The sequence below is a fragment of the Microcaecilia unicolor genome, chromosome 13 (assembly GCF_901765095.1).
Source record: "Microcaecilia unicolor chromosome 13, aMicUni1.1, whole genome shotgun sequence".
NCBI lineage: Eukaryota > Metazoa > Chordata > Amphibia > Gymnophiona > Siphonopidae > Microcaecilia > Microcaecilia unicolor.
In genome coordinates, this window is record NC_044043.1 from 88288958 (window position 1) to 88305976 (window position 17019).

At 47.1% G+C, this 17019-nt stretch overlaps 1 protein-coding gene across 1 annotated transcript in view; it reads left to right on the plus strand.

Moving 5' to 3' along the window:
- The window catches only part of LOC115482595, a 175050-nt gene that overhangs the window by 45468 nt on the left and 112563 nt on the right, over positions 1 to 17019 (plus strand). Inside the window, exons 6-8 of the mRNA XM_030222503.1 lie at positions 7532 to 7591; positions 9488 to 9595; positions 15065 to 15121. Coding sequence (XP_030078363.1) covers positions 7532 to 7591; positions 9488 to 9595; positions 15065 to 15121 — 225 coding nt within the window. The remainder of the gene's footprint in view (positions 1 to 7531; positions 7592 to 9487; positions 9596 to 15064; positions 15122 to 17019) is intronic.

The window sequence follows — 17019 nt, forward strand, 5'->3', positions numbered from 1 at the left end:
GCTAGCACGTTGGAAGCTCTTGCAGACGCCAAAACTACCGCAGAATGCCTGAGTGTGCCCCGCAGTAGTGGTTTTTAACCTGTGGTAAGCATGTGTTAGTGCCTACCGCAGCTTAGTAAAAGGGTCCATAAATCTGGCTTCCTGAATGTCTCTCCCATGCGTTCCTATGTTGTTGGTACCCAACTGTATCAAGACGTCCAGATTACCTCCACATTTTCTAAAATTCTACCTAGGTCATGTGGGAGGTCCGCCACCTTCACACCAGACAGACAAGTAACCGAGAGATTTTCATGTCCACTGACCACCCAGCTATTTACATGCCTAATGATCGAATCATCATCCAAAATGGCCGCCCTAACTCTTCCCTCCTGGGTTCTTTTTATCTTATGATTAGGGCTTTTATTCTAATTAGGGGTTATTGATGTTTTCACACCACAGGTACGGTTACTTGGTACCTCTTCTGATGGAATCAAATGTATCACTTTGGAGTTGTTACCACAGGAAAAAAAACACAAACACTGAGGGGTAGATGCATCAAGCAAACGTAAAAAAATCAGAAACGTAAAAACCTTTACCGAATCTCAAATAACGAAGCATGCTCCAAAAACACAGCCCCAAAAAGTTTGGTGCGGTATTGGAAAGAACGATGCACTAATCCCCGTCGGTAATCGGCTCGTAAAGCATGCGCAAAGCATGCTTTTTCTTCCTGTGTCCGCCCTCCTCTGACATCAGTTATCTACGTAGATAGCTGACGTCAGAGGAGGGCGGACACTGGAAGAAAAAGGAGACATCGGAGGAGACATAAGAGCTAAAGAATAGCTGATCCATCCTGTGCAGCGCCTTCAAACATAGGTGAGAGGCGCTGCACCGGCCATTATGGTGGAGGGGGGGTCCGGTGGGGGGGGGAGCGGCGGGGACAAAATCGGGGGGGGGTGGGGCACGGAGGTGGAGGAGGGCAGGAGGCGGAGCATTGCCGACTAAAGAAGAGAGACACAGGAAGGGAGGGGGAGCCCAGCAACTGCAAAGGTTTGATTTTTAAAAGCTTTTATTTCACAAACGGAGCAGCGGGGAGCAGCGGGGACTTTGGGGGGGGGGGGGGCACAGGGAAGCAGGGAGCCACTTTTCTTTTAAAACATGCCAGCAATTTGGTTTTTCATTGTGCAGGGGGCAGTGGGGAGATGACAGCTCAGGCTTTAACGACAGGTCTGAGCTGACGTTAAATTTCTGGTGGTAAGTGAATCGTTGCTATCGTCGGTATGGTTAGTGCATTCTGAATTGTCTACATTTCAATGGTAGTTTCTCATTTGCATTCCAGTTTCGTTAGCTGCTACTACCGTCGAAAAATAGGCTTTAGTGCATGGAAAGGATAGGAAATTCTTCCTTAAGGGCTCATTTAACGATGAAAAACGTTTAGTGCATCTGCCCCTGAGTGGAGAATAGGCCAGGGAAGGGATGACAGAGCTCTAGGAGGTGTTTTTCCAGTGTTTATCCAGTAAACACCAGGTTGTTTGCTTTTTGTATTATTTTTTGCAATGAGGATAAAGCCCTAAAATCGGAAGCCCTATGTTAAGATTCTTGTAGTTGGCAAAATTTTCAAATACAGACTTGCCTGTTTTCCATTATAGATCTGAAAGAAAGTGAAAGTTTTTAAGAAGGAAAACCCACAAGTGAGCAAGTAGAACAGCTTTCAAAACATTGCCTGATTATTCTCTTCAGCTTCACCAGCCTCCTAATTTAGTCGTAAAATATATTTTTCTTGTGTATACAACAGTTGTTTAAATTATCACTTAAGGACTCATGCTCTGAAAGTTGGTAAACATAGCCCTAAGATTTGTCACTCAGGAGCCAAACAGAAGATTGGTGTTTGAAGAAATGTTTAATTTACAAGAACTTCATGTGTTAGCCTAAACTGCAATATCACTTTCTGATTCCCAGGGTTAATGATCAGAAAAAGCACACACATCTACTGAAGTGGCCACTGGTGAGAACCCAGTAGGGTTTCAAGTCATTTGTTTGCTGTGTTTTCACAGATGGTGGCTATGATTACACTGAGCTCACATTTATAACTTGATTTGTTCTGATAAATTATTTGTATATGTGACAGGATATTGGTCAGTCAACAGCTTGCCTTAAAATGCTCAACTTTACATAAGTATTGCCATACTGGGAAAGACCAAAGGTCCACCGAGCCCAGCATTCTGTTTCCAACAGTGGCCAATCCAGGTCACAAATACCCGGCAAGATCCCAAAAATGTACAAAACATTTTATACTGCTTATCCCAGAAATAGTGGATTTTCCCCAAGTTCATTTAATAACAGTCTATGGACTTTTCCTTTAGGAAGCCGTCAAAACCTTTTTAAAACTCCACTAAGCTAACCGCCTTTACCACATTCTCTGGCAACGAATTCCAGAGTTTAATTACACGTTGAGTGAAGAAACATTTTCTCCGATTCATTTTAAATTTACTACATTGCAGCTTCATCGCATGCCCCCTAGTCCTGGTATTTTTGGAAAGCGTGAACAGACGCGTGAACTTTCTCTGTGCCAGTCTAGCCATTGCCGCAGGGGTAGTCCTACCTTTTGAGCAATTGTTTCTCACACATGGCTCCGCTTTTCTGATTTGCTTTTCAGTCCCACAATGAGTCTCTCTGCAGGTGGCCTCGCATGCCTTCGCATCCCCCAAAGGCCGCCCCTGCGTAGGGGAGTGCTGTGCTTCCTGTCTCTGCAGCAGCCTCTCTTCCTCTCCTCACAAACTTCCAAGTTTCCAAGTTTATTTTAAAATTTCTTATCCCGCCCTTGGGCGGCTTGAGAAATAAAAAGGACATAACAGGGAAAAGAGAGGGGAGAAGATGAGCAGAATTACAATAATAGGATAGAGGATGGGGAAAAAAAAAACGTAAGGAGAGACTTGAAACTTTGTGGTAATCCAGAACCCACAGAATGGATCGCATCAAGCATTCTGATTTAAAGTAGACGCGTCTACAGCTTGATAAGGAGCAGCCAGGTGGGAGTAATGTGCTTTCTTGCATTTTGCAAATGAAACGAGACGAACAAACCCCCCTCTGCTGTCTGTTATGATATTTTCACGTGCGTTGTGTTAACGTCAGCAACCTGTCACAATGTGTATTGTTGTTTGAATATTTTTACTTCTGTAATTTATCTGTTGCCTTATTCTTGCTATGCACTGCCTTGAGTGAATTTCTTCTTGAAAGGTGGTAACTAGGGGCCCCGTTTACTAAGCAACATTATAGGCGTGTTAATGTTTTTAACGTGTGCTAACTATGTACGTGCGTTAATCATGTACGTGCCTACAATATCCCTACAAAGCGCCTACACGATTAGTGCGCACGCTAAAAACACTAACTCACCTTAGTAAACAGGGCCCATAATCTTTACTAAATAAATACATAAATGTTTGTCTTTCATCTCATTTACAAATGGCAGCCATCTTTTTATCCAGCCCCTCCCCCAATCAATTTAACCTGCTGCCAAATACTTTAAAAAAAAAAAAGCCACCCTGAGCTTCTCGCCCCGTATCTTACTGTATAAGTGATAGTGTCAGATGCGGATTAAGAGAGAGAAAGGGGGTCTGAAGGGATGGGGTAAGCCTTGGGGGAGGGGCATTATTTTGTTTGGCCGGTAGGTTTAGTGGTAGGTTTGGGGTTGGTGGTGCTTGACTAGTTTTAGTACCCACTAATGGAAAATTATGATAGAGCAACCCCACTACTCATAATGCTGTACTACTACTTATCATTTTTATAGCGCTACCGGACGTACGCAGCACTTCACATTTGAACATGGAGAGACAGTCCCTGCTCAATACAGCTTACAATCTAATTATGACAGACAGACAGACAGACAGACAGATAGGACAAGTAAGGGATAAGGGTTAGGACAGACAGGACATATCAGGGATAGGGGACAGTCGAAGGTTTAGGTGTTAAAAGCAGCATCGAAGAGGTGGGTTTTTAGCCTAGATTTGAAGATGGCCAGAGATGAGACTGTACTGATTCCCAATCAAGGCCAGACTATTTTTCAAAACCAGCACAACCATCTTCAAAGTACTGTTTGGCATGTCAACGGACTACATGCTAGACATGACCAAACCAGTGGCTTAGCTACGTGGGGCCACGGGGGCCTGGCCCTCCCGCCGACGACCCTCTCGCCCCCCCCTTCCGCCGCCAACCCTCCCCCGCCGCCAGCTACCTTTGCTGGTGGGGGACTCCCAACTCCCGCCAGCCGAGGTCCTCTTCTTCCGGCGCAAGGCTTCGTTCTGTTTCTGTTTCTCACAGAAACAGAACGAAGCCTTGCAGATCAGCCAGCGGCCGCGTTGCTGGCTGATCTGCAAGGCTTCGTTCTGTTTCTGTGAGTCTGACGTCCTGCACGTACAATGTGCAGGACGTCAGACTCACAGAAACAGAACAAAGCCTTGTGCCGGAAGAAGAGGACCTCGGCTGGTGGGGGTTGGGGTCCCCGCCAGCAAAGGCAGCCGACGGTGGCGGCAGGGGAGGGTTGGCGGCGTGAGGGGGGGGGTCGAGAGGGTCGTCGGCGGGGGGGGGTCAAAGTTGTTGGTGGGGGGGGGGGGTAAAAATGACAGGGGGGTGCTAAAATGTGCCCCCTCACCTCGGGCTCTGGACCCCCCCCCTCCCCCGCCAAAGTCTGGCTACGCCCCTGGATCAAACTATCATCAAGAAATGCAAACCCAGGAATCAGAGGTTTCCTACTACTTCACCTGCCTAGGGTTACCATTTTTTGTCCTCATAAAAAGAGGACACTTGCCCCGCCCCTTTCACGCCCCTGCCCCGCCCCTTTCATGCACTCGCCCCGCCCCTGACACATATTCCTCTCCCACTAGCCTCCCCCCACACACAAACACACATACAACAGAGCTCTATCTATTTCTAGCATCGTTAATACTTTAGTACAGAATAATACAAATTTGTACCTATTGGGGGTGTGGCATGCATAAAATTCTCCTGTCTTTTTGTTGTTGTTTTTTTTTTTTAAAGGGATTTTTTTTTGTGTGTATATAGCAGGGGCGTAGCCAGATGGCCAATTTTGGGTGGGCCTGAGCCCAAGGTGGGTGGGCATGGAATTTGCTCCCCCCTGGTCCCCCTCTGGTTTGCTCCTCTCTCTACCTCACAAACCCCAAATATTAAATACTTAAATATTAAGTACTGAAGATTTCCTCCTCCAGCAGCCAGCACTCTTCCAAACGGCAGCTGGTAGCACTTGCCTCAAACTGAGGCCACTGCCAGCAGGCCGTGCATGTTCAGTGCTTTTGCATGTGCGAAAACTGAGCATGTGCATAAAGGCTGGTCTCAGCGTCAGCTTAAGGCAAATGCTTCTGGCTGACATTTGGAAGAGTGCTGGCTGCCCAAGGAGAGAAAATCTTCCGCTGGCAAGGTTTGGGGATCCCCACCAGCCATAGCAAGATTGTCACAATTTTGGGTGGGCCTGAGTCCAAAGTGGGCGGGCCCCAGCCCACCCAGGCCCACCTGTGGCTACGCCACTGGTATATAGCCGGCTTGCATGTGCTCCGAATCAATGCTGGTTTCTGTCTCTCATTTTGTATGGGTGTATACCTAATGTATGCACCACAAACCTGAAAACTAGAGGGGAGAGCGCCATCCAGGGCCAGCCTTTAAGCTTATTTTTGCTGCCTAAGGCTAATTTGTTCTTGCCTGCCTTTCAGCCCCACCTGCTTCACCCTTCCAAATGCAGGGCAGAACAAAAAAAGCTTTTAGTTTTTCCCAAGGAGAGCAGCTCTATCCATATCCACCCCCCCCTCTCCTTTTGTCCTCCCTTCCCCTCCCTTTTGCCTTATGCTGTACAGAAACCATTTAGACTTCAAGGGAAGGGAAGAGGGTAAGGAACAGTGATGTGCTGAAGGGAGGAGGAGGAGCCCTCTGAGAAAGTCTCCTGTGAAGCTTCCCGGAATCCCGGATAGAAATACAAAAAGAGAAATAGGAACTGGAACTTCTCAAAGACTCATCATAAGTACATCTTGATAACTAAGTAAATAGTGCTTTAAATGTAGGTCCTTTTGGAGACATCAGGGCAGGGCAGGGCTGGTGGTGGAGAGGTGCAAACAGGGCAGTTGCCCTGGTCCCCATGCTACGGGGGCCCCAGGTATACCTGAACGTGACAGAAATACAGCCAGCTGGCGGGTTTTAGGGAACCCTCATAAATTACTGCCCATAGGGTTACCATATGTCTGGATTTACCCGGTCATGTCCTCTTTTTGAGGACATGCCCGGGCGTCCGGACGGGTTTTGCCAGTCTGCCCGTTTGTCCAGATTTCTGGACAAACGAGCGGCCGGGTGGGCCTGTCTTAGCCTCCCCTCCCGTTCCCTTCCTTGCTATCTACTGCTCTGGTGGTCTAGTGACCTCTTCGGAGCCCCCTCTTTCCTGCCCGGAGCGCTGCCTTGCCCAGCATTCTGTTGCTGTGACGGTCTCGGAATTCAAAATGGCCGTCGAGAGTTGAAGTGGCCTTGCGAGACTTCAGTCTCGGTGGCCATTTTGAATCCCGAGACTATCACAGCAACAGGATGCAGGGCAAGGACAGAGCTCCTGGCAGGAAAGAGGGGGCTGTTTCCTGCCCCGAAGATGTCACTAGACTACCAGGGCAGTAGACAGTAAGTAAGGGGAGGGGAGGTGACCCGTGGGAGGGGAGGTGACAGGGGGGCAGGGGAGGTGAATATGTGAGCCAGGGGGAGGGGAATATGTGACAGAGGGTGGGGTGTGGGTGGAGCATGGGCGGGGCATGTGTCCTCTTTTTCAGAGGACAAAATATGGTAACCCTAACTGCCCAGGGCCCCAGCATGGTGTTCTAGGGTGAATTAAGACTGCTTCCTTTGGAGGAGTAGCCTAGTGGTTAGTGCAGTGGACTTTGATGCGGGGGAACTGAGTTCGATTCCCACTGCAGCTCCTTGTGACTCTGGACACATATGCATAGTGATTTAGCTTGAAATATATACATCGTGACATCTACCCTACTCATCTATACAGCACAGGAAGATGAAACTGAGCATGTGCAACGTGAGGGGAAAAGCGGCCGCAGGGGCCGGGCAGGCAGTGGGGTGAAGAACAGTGCTGAAGGAAGGCTTTCTCTGCTGGCAGGGCTTGGGGACCCCTGCGACGGGGAGGGCGTAAGTGACGGCGATCCTGGGGGGGAGGCAGTGGCAATCGGGGAGGTGGCGGTGGCAGTGGCCCTGCTCCAAGCTTGGCTCAGTCTCTTGGTGGCCCTGCTTGACCCTGCCCCCTCCAACCCCCCTTTTCCACCTGAAATACTTCTGTCTAGAGACCTCACTGCCAACAATTGAATCATTTCATTTTACAGTTCCTTGCAGTTCCTTACAGTAATCTGAGTGTTATTACCATGGTCAACTATTTGTATTGTTTATTTTTATCTGTTTTAGATGTTATGTTTTTTGCTTCATTGTATGTTTTATTATGATCTGACAAGGAGGATAGATTGGCCTGAATACAAATTTTTTAAAAACTACTAAATGTGGTTTTGTTTTGCAGGATCCTGCTGTAGCCTTTGCTAAGAAGGGCTACCACATTTTACTGGAGAAGCCCATGGCAGTAAGTCACTCCTGGTTTTGTTCTGGTATAATGACTACTGAATTGCCACAGATTAGTAGCCTTTAACAAAGTAAATACTTTCAAGACAGGTTTTCCCTGTTGGTCCAAGTGCCACATTAGTGTTGTTGATGTTGGTGTTAGTTTATTGGTTTAAATGGCAGGTTATCTAGAATTAAAAAAAAAAATCACACCTGATGGAAAAAGGGGACCTAGAAAGTTCAGAGTACAACACAAAATATCTGGTCTAAATCCCTCCGATGATAGTGGAGCTATTGTGAAGCTTCCCATATTCCGTATAGGGTCTTGTATACTTCATTGGGTTATGCGGCTGCTGAGGTCTCTTCTCCTAAATAATGAATGTTGTAGTGAAGACTGAGGGATTTAGACTGTCCCCCGATATTCAAAAGCATTTAACTGGCCAGGATCGGCACCTGGCTGGTTAAAGGCCTCATAACTCAGTGGGGGATAGTCGGCTATCTCCTGCTGAACATTGCCTGCTAGCGGCTAGCTGGTTTTATTGGACGATATAAGCGGCTGTCCGCCAATTTTAAGCCCCACTTTAGCGGCTATATTTGGCCGCGGGAATCCATGGGATATCTTTGGCTGGTTTGAACATAACTGGCTAAGTCTGAATATCGACTTTCAGACTGGACAAAGATAAACCGCGTATTCACTACCGGTTCCCGGAAACGGCCCTGCATTGAATATCCAGGTTTATTGCTGACCGAGGGAGTTGGCTGGGTTTGAATATCGGCCCCTATATATTTTAGGTTATCTAGAATAACAGTCAAATTAATAAAGGGGGAATAACCCTTATTCACTTGTTCAGAACCCTTATGTTATCATCCTCACTTTAATATTCCCTTATCTCTTATTTGTCCTGTTTGTTTGTCCTAATTAGATTGTAAGCTCTGTGGAGCAGGGACTGTCTCTTCATGTTCAAGTGTACAGCGCTGCATACGTCTAGTAGTGCTTTAGAAATGAAAAGTAGTAGTAGTCATTGGGATTCCAGAATCTTGCTACTCTTTGGGATTCTGCACGGAATGTTGCTACAGTGGGATTCCAGAATCTTGCTACTCTTTGGGATTCCGCACAGAATGTTGCTACAGTGGGATTCCAGAATCTTGCTACTCTTTGTCCTTATCCCTTATTTGTCCTGTTTGTCTGTCCTAATTAGATTGTAAGCTCTGTGGAGCAGGGACTGTCTCTTCATGTTCAAGTGTACAGCGCTGCGTACGTCTAGTAGCGCTATAGAAATGATAAGTAGTGGTAGTAAATATTCAACCTGTAGCGGTCAGCAATTTTAAAAATGCCAGCAGCTGTGGGGTTTTTTTTATTGTGCCATTCAGAGATACCAGCATTGAATATCAAGGACAATCTTTTTGCAATCCTGATGTTATCCAGACAATTACCTGGAGAGGGCCAGATTCTGTAAATGCTATCTAAAATTTAGACTCATCCAAAAAAAGTGCTTAGTGGCGTAGCCAGACTTCGGTGGGAGGGGGGGCCAGAGCCTGAGGTGAGGGGGCACATTTTAGCCCCCCCCCCCCCGGGCGCCACCGACTCTGCCCCGGAAGTAACCTGTTCCGGGGCAGAGGGAGCAAGGAACCAGTGGAGCCGACAGGCACATGGCTGCTCTCTGCACCCTCCAGCAGCGTGCACCCGGGGCAGACCGCCCCCACCGCCCCACCCTTGCTACACCGCTGCAGGGATTTACGCTAGCTTTTCGTTGGCATAAAAGGATGCGCGTAGATTTAGTCACATGAACTACGCCAAGCGTATTCTAAATAACGTGTGGTTTAATTACCTTTGAATATCGGGCGGATTGTCAGAATTGCTAGTATGAAATGTAAAGTGCCAGATTCTAACTGGAGTGTTTTCTGTGTCACTAATCAGGTTACCCCAGAAGACTGTGAAGAAATCGTGTCCGTGTGTAAGGAGAACGGGGTGATGCTTGCTGTGGGGCATATATTGCGATACTATCCGGTTTCTCAAAAGATAAAAGTAGGTTTCTTTTCAGCTTGCCCAAAAGGAGTAGGCATGAAACATTCATGCGATGTGATTGATTGTTTGGAGACGGTGGGGGCCAGAAGCGAGAAGCCGGGTTACTTAAAGTGCTGGTTGTCTGCTTGGATTTCAAAATCTTAGAACCAGAAAACCCAGCATTGAGCGCTGAGTGCAGGCAAAGAAAAAAACACATCTGCAAACATAGGAAGATACTAATGTGAATACGTATGAATGTGTGTATTGAGTGTGCGTATGTATGTTTTTGTTATTCTGAGCCACCTTGCGTATTATGGACAGGACCACTGGAAGGCGTGGAGATAGTTGGTGGTTGCCCAGGGTGCTAATGTGCTTCACTGGTGATCAGGGCAGGGCACACAGGCTCCATGCTGCTTCTTTAGTAGAAGAAGCACCATTTTGGAGTGGAGGAGTGGCCTAATGGTTAGAGTAGAGGATTGTGGACCTGGGGAACTGAGTTCAGTTCCCATTGCTGCCTGATGGTCGGCAGTGGGTTGAGATCCTGGGGAACCAGGTTGAATTCCCTCTGCAGCTACGTGTGACCCTTGGTAAGTCACTTAACCCTCCGTTGTCCTGGGTACAACAGTAGTACAATGTACTACCTAGACTGTGAGCCCAATAGGGACAAACCCAGTACCTGTTAAATGAAATAGCATACCCTTCCCGTTGCGGTCCAGGGTGCCGGAGTGCGTGGGCAAGCTGCGGACCCTTTTCCTCTGTGGTAGTATTGTCGGGCCTGTTGGCATCCTGGGCCCCGCCCTCCAGCTGCTGTTGTCTGCCTCTGGTGATCACTACCACTCTCCTGGCCGCATACTGCTGTTTCTTCTGCGCTTCGTCTGCGCTTCCTGGGTATTGCTACAGTTTCCCAATTATGGTCGCCTTGCCGAGAACTGCTCGAGCCACTCTGGTCCATCTCAGCATCTGGATTTCCACCGTCCATCTTAGTCTCTCTTCCCTTTTCCTTCTTACCCTGTTCTTTCTCCCCTGTCTAATGTAATTGTAATTGATTCTTCTGTGCATTGTAAGCCACTTTGAGTCTGCTTCGAGTGGAAAAAAGTGGGGTATAAATGTTCATAAATAAACTGTAAACCTCTTAGGTCTAAGTGGTATATAAATAACTCAAATGAATGAAGAATGAATTTTGCATTTACGCGGTCGCTAGTAGGTGGTTGTGTCATCTCAAGGGGACTCCAGCAGGCGGCCATGTTGAGCAGGGCAGGCAGTGCGGTGGAGAACAGCGCTGGAGGAAGACTTCTGCTGGCGGAGCTTGAGGACCTCCGCCGGCCAATCCAGGGGCCCCAATTTAGAATCCTGTGTCTGCTCCTCCCCAGCCTCAAAGGTGGGGGGGGGGGGGTCCGGCACCAAGGTCTGTCTCTCTCCTGCTCGTGTCGGGACCCAGGTGATTGTTGGGAGCAGGAGAGAGACAGACCCTAGTGCCAGGCCCCCTTTGGAGGCCATGCCCAGGGGAATCTTGCGCCCTGCCCCCCCCTCTCGGCAGCCCTGAGCTACTGCACAGGAAAATGCCCCATGCGAGCTCCACCTAGCTAACTCCCTAGTCAACTGACTAAAATACCTTTTGAAAACTCTCCCCCCCCCATGCCTGCTGTTGTCTGAATCATGTGTCTTCTTTGTAGGCAACACCTGAATTCATACCTTTTACACAGCAGTTGTGTTGTCACATATGGAGGGTGGGGTTTATTCCCTGATAAATGATTTAATTGGCTTAGTCTTTTTATTCTTTGTGTCCCAGCGGATGTTGGAAATAAATTGGAGTTCAGCATACCTGTCTAAGAACAAAATAACAATGAACAGATTGGGGCTATGTTGGGTGTGGGGGGGGGGGGGGGGGAAACTGATGAAAAGACACAAGAGTTCAAAATGGGCCAAACTGGACCAGGGGTTTTAGAGCAATAAAGGCTTCCAAAAATGGCCCAGTGCATTTCTGTGGGAGAAGCAGTTCAGCTTTTGCAGCATTGAAACTTTGATACACTGAAACAGAGCACTTAGAGGTATATAAAATAATGAGTGGAGTGGAACAGGTGGGATGTGAAGCGTCTGTTCACGCTTTCCAAAAATACTAGGACTAGGGGGCATGCGATGAAACTACAGTTTAGTAAATTTAAAACAAATCGGAGAAAATATTTCTTCACCCAACGTGTAATTAAACTCTGGAATTCGTTGCCGGAGAACGTGGTGAAGGCAGTTAGCTTGGCAGAGTTTAAAAAGGGGTTAGACGGTTTCCTAAAGGACAAGTCCATAAACCACTACTAAATGGACTTGGGAAAATCCACAATTCCGGGAATAACATGTATAGAATGTTTCTACGTTTGGGAAGCTCGCCAGGTGCCCTTGGCCTGGATTGGCCGCTGTCATGGACAGGATGCTGGGCTCGATGGACCCTTGGTCTTTTCCCAGTGTGGCATTACTTATGTTGCTTATGAATTGCTCCTTTCAAATTACTTCTCTCCTCTAGTCTACTTTCTCAGTCATAGGCACATACAGAGCCAAGAGATACACAAATACACACACACACCCGCAGACATAACAAAAACATATACAAACATGCACTATCAAAACGCACATGCACAAGCCTATGAGGCATGATCTGCTGAAAGAAAATGGCTTAGTGGTTTGAGTAATAGGCAAAGGAGCAGGAAAGCTGGGATTCAATTCCTGCTTCTGCCACTGAAACTCTTTGAGACCTTGGGCAACTCACTCCCCCCCCCCCCCCCCCCACCCAGATCCTGTATAGGTCACTCATATTTGGGTGCAAATCCCAAATAAGCATCGCCACACTGGCACAGACCAAAGGTCCCTCTAGCCCAGCACCCTGTCTGCGACAGTGGCCCATCCAGGTCACAATCACCCGACAAGATCCACGGAGCAAAGCATTTTGTACTGCTTGTCCCAGGAATAGTAGATTTTTCCCTATGTTCCTTTAATAACATTCTATGGCCTTTTTCTTCAGGAAGCCGTCCAAACCTTTCTTAAACTCTGCTAAGCTAACCGCCTTAACCACATTCTCCGGCTGCTGAATTGTGACCCCCATCCCCAGAGAATACAATCCAGATATCTCATAAAAGTTACTAACATGAACAAAAGTCAGATGGGGGTGTTAATTAAAAGGTAACACTATGAATTACAAAATAAATAAATAAATAAATAAAAGTGAAACCTGCATTGAAACAGTGACTTTGTATGAAGGTTTTGAAATTCACTGTCACTATCATTTAAAGGGAAATGGGCCCAACTCACCAACCAGGGGCGTAGCCAGAGTTTGGCGGGAGGGTGGTCCAGAGCCCTAGGTGAGGGGGCACATTTTAGCCCCCCCCTCCCCGGCGCTGCCAACTCCCCCCCCTGGCGCCGGCGCCCTGTCCCTTTTTGACCCTCCCTCCCGCTGCCGCCAACCTTCCCCCGCCACCGCCAGGTACCTTTGCTGGTAGGGGGTCCCCAACCCCCGCCAGCCGAAGTCCCCTTCAGCGCCGGTCTCAGAGTCCGGCGCGTTCGCTGATCTGGATTCTGTTTCTGTGAGTCCTGATGTCGTCAGAAACAGAATCCAGATCAGCAACGCGCCGGAGACCGATGCTGAAGAGGACTTCGGCTGGCGGGGGTTGGAGACCCCCGTCAGCAAAGGTACCTGACGGCGGCAGGGGGTGGGGGGAGGTGAAAGCAGGGGGGCCAGGGCTAAATCTGTGGGGGCCCATGCCCCCGTCACCAACACTTAAGGTGCAATATGAATGTCTCATCCTACTGTCAGGGTGTTAACTGAGCTTTATTAGCATGTCTGACTTCGTGGTGGCGTTTTTTGCAAATTAAATAAAGGGTGGCAAATGCACCTGAAACCAGAGAAAATGAAGCACCCAGGGCCTTCAAGAGTGGGTGAAACGCAGGGCTTTATTGAATGACCTGACACGGCCTGTGTTTCGGCAGATCGCCTGCTGCAACAGGGGTCACCACTAGAATGGCCGACGACTTTGCATCGCCGGATGCACAGACACCCCAGAGTTACGTTGTAATGTGGGGGGGAGGGCACGGGACAGCTAGCTCCCGAACCAAAAAAAAATAGAAGTGCTTTGGCGGGACGTATTGTGTTCATTTGTGCGTGGTGATAAAGCTAGCAACACAGGCCATCTTGAGCTGAGCACATATGTATTTTTATCAGAGGTCTTCAGTATTATTATTATTATTATTTATTGCATTTGTATCCCACATTTTCCCACCTATTTGCGGGCTCAGTGTGGCTTACAATACATTGTGAATGATGGAAATACAATTTGTCGCAGTACGGTTATGGGTTACATTGTGAAGAGTTATGGGGAAGACAAAGTCAAAGTCAAAATATCATCTGGGAATAGAACAATGGAATGTAACAATGGGGAAATGATAGGGCGATAGAACAATAGCAAGAGAGCATTAGGGTATAACAATTTTATCTGTGGGTAGAGTTTTAAGTGTGGTGAAAGTACGGGGGAAGAGAACTCAGAAGAGAGTGTATTGGTGCTTTTCTTTTAGATATTCCCATCCCCACCAGTACTGGCCTTCCGACAGCCACCCAATTTAAAACACAAGCTAATCATAAGTAAACTTCCATCACAGACTGAAAAGGAACAGAAGGGCACACTTCCCTGTAATTTATCCAGTTGCAAACTATGCCAAAATATTTCACAGGACCCCAAAGTCATCCACAAAGGAAAGATATTCAACATAAAGGGATCTTTCACTTGCTCATCTTCCAATGTGGTATATATCATTCAGTGTAAAAAATGTAACGAAGGATGCTATATTGGAGAAACAGGCCAGATGCTTCAATTTACATAGACATCACATGAACAATACTGGTGCCAGCAGGGTTCCCACGCCTGTTGGTCAACATTTTACAGGACCAGGACACTGTACCAGTGACTTCACAGTGAGAATCCTCAAAGGTAACTTTAAAACCATACAAGAACGTAAGACCTTTGAAGTCAGAATGATTGAATATTTTAACACCCAACAGAAAGGACTTAACAAGGATCTGGGGTTCCTAGCCCATTATAAACCATAAAGCTATATGTCTCTGTTGATCACCCTCCCCTCACCTATCCACACCCACCCTGTTAGAATATCAATGATATGCTTTGATGTCCCCATGCATACCTCCTACCCACCCCCATCCTCCCACCCTGTCAGACTGTCATAGTAATGCTTGAATGTTTTCACTTATATACACTGTCAGCTAGCACATTTGCTTATTTCCGATCTGAGGAAGAAGGGCAACCTTGGACAGCTAATCAAGAAATGTATTAAGTTATGTCCAATAAAAAAGGTGGTATCTTATTTTCTTTTCCATGTTTTATTTTGTTTGATTTCTATTGATAACCTTTTAGTGTGTATATACCGATATACCAAATTAATCCAATAAAAAGAACTCTCCTCCAGCCTGTTTGCTGAACCTCCTTTCTGTGTTCACAGGAAATTATAGACAGTGGGATGATCGGTGACGTGGTGCACATTCAGCATATGGAACCAGTAAGTAATAATAACGCTCAGGGCTGAGCCCAAGACACAACTCCTGAAAGAATAGTTTTGTGTTGTGTGTGTATATGAATATACAGACCATTTTCTCGCTGTTATTTTTCCTTCTATTTACACAGGACCTAGTTGCTGAAGTGCAATAATCCGTACTAACGGTTTGTTTGTTTTTTTTAATTTACTTTTTATTGCAATATGATATCCAAACGCATATGGAGTGTAACCCGTGCTAATGTTAGCATACGTCATGTTAACTTCGTGGGTCCCCGATGATCTTTAAAAGTAAAAAGGGATGGGGGAGATCAGAGGCACCTGGAAAGGCTGTTTTAAGAAGTAATTTTATAATAGGTTGGCCTATAAAAAAAATTTAAAAATTACTGAGTCGACATTCAGCACATGGCGATCGGCATTTTTTTTTTTTTTTTTTAAACGCTGATGCTAATACAGATACTTCTGTAATGCAATTACCAATGTTTTGGCTCATCGTGGATTGACAAGAGTTTACCAGTCATTTCTGGGATGTTACGTTTTATTGACATTATCCAATCCTAAAATAAAATAAAGTTTATAAGGTCTCAAAAATAGGAAAGTTTTTAGCTGCTGATGAAATATAATGTAATGTTAAGATGAAGTGCATTCCATTGTTTTGCTGCTTGATAAGAAAATGAGGTTAAAACTCGACTGCACACTTAAGGTTTTCACAGATGGATATGTCCATATTAATCGATCGTTAGAACGAGATGTTCTTTTAGGTAGTGGGTCTACTAATCAATTGAAACATGTATTGGGGAGCAGTACACGTGTGGCTGGAACAGACATTTTCCCACTGATTCTGTAAAGGTTGCCAAAAATCATGTGGGCAAATGTAGAATCTGGTCGTATGCGGGTAAGAGAGGGTCTTATCTGGTTAATTCATGCTGCCAGGCCCTGAGGGAATATTCAGTGGCACTTAGCTGCACTGTCTGGGTGAATATCCCCCCTAACTGCCAAAGCTGAAACCGGCTATCGTGTGGGCGGGTTAGGGGTGGAGTTGGCACTTACCTGGATAAATGCTGATATTCAGCCCTTACGTCAAACCAGGGGCGTAGCTACGTGGGGCCACGGGGGCCTGGGCCTCCGTAGATTTGGCCCTGGACCCCCCCCCCTCCTGCCGCCAACCCACCGTCGCTTACCTTTGCTGGCGGGGGACCCCAATCCCCGCCAGCCGAGGTCCTCTTCTTCCTTCGTTCTGTTTCTGAGTCTGATGTCCTGCACGAATGAAGGAGAAGAGGACCTCGGCTGGTGGGGGTTGGGGTCCCCCGCCAGCAAAGGTAGGCGACGGTGGGGGAGGGTTGGCAGCGGGAATGGGTCGAGAGGGTCGGCGGCGGGGGGGGGTCAAAGTTGGTGGTAGTGGCAGCAGGGGGGGGGGGGGTCGTTGGCAGCGGGGGGGGGGGCTAAAATGTGCCCCCTCACCTCGGGCTCTGGACCCCCCTCCCGCCGAAGTCTGGCTATGCCCCTGCGTGAAACACAGCGAAGGTGACAAAAGAGTGGGAACTAGATGATGTCCGAAGTATAAAAAGTTTATTAAAACATCCAGTGACTAGACATGGGCCGTGTTTCGGCCAGAAAGGCCTGCCTCAGGAGTCTTCTATCTGGATGTTTCTTAACTTTGTAGCAAGTTTGTGATAGCTTTTGGTTAAGAGATACTTTTGTTGCACAAGGTGTCTTATTATTCATTGTTTTATTTGAAGAGCTGGTGTGTTAAGAAACATCCAGACAGAAGACTCCTGAGGCAGGCCTTTGTGGCCGAAACATGGCCTGTGTCGAGTCAATGGATGTTTTTAATAAACGTTTTATGCTTTGGACATTATCTAGTTTCCACTCTTTAGTCACCTTCGCTGTGTTTGACGTACCTG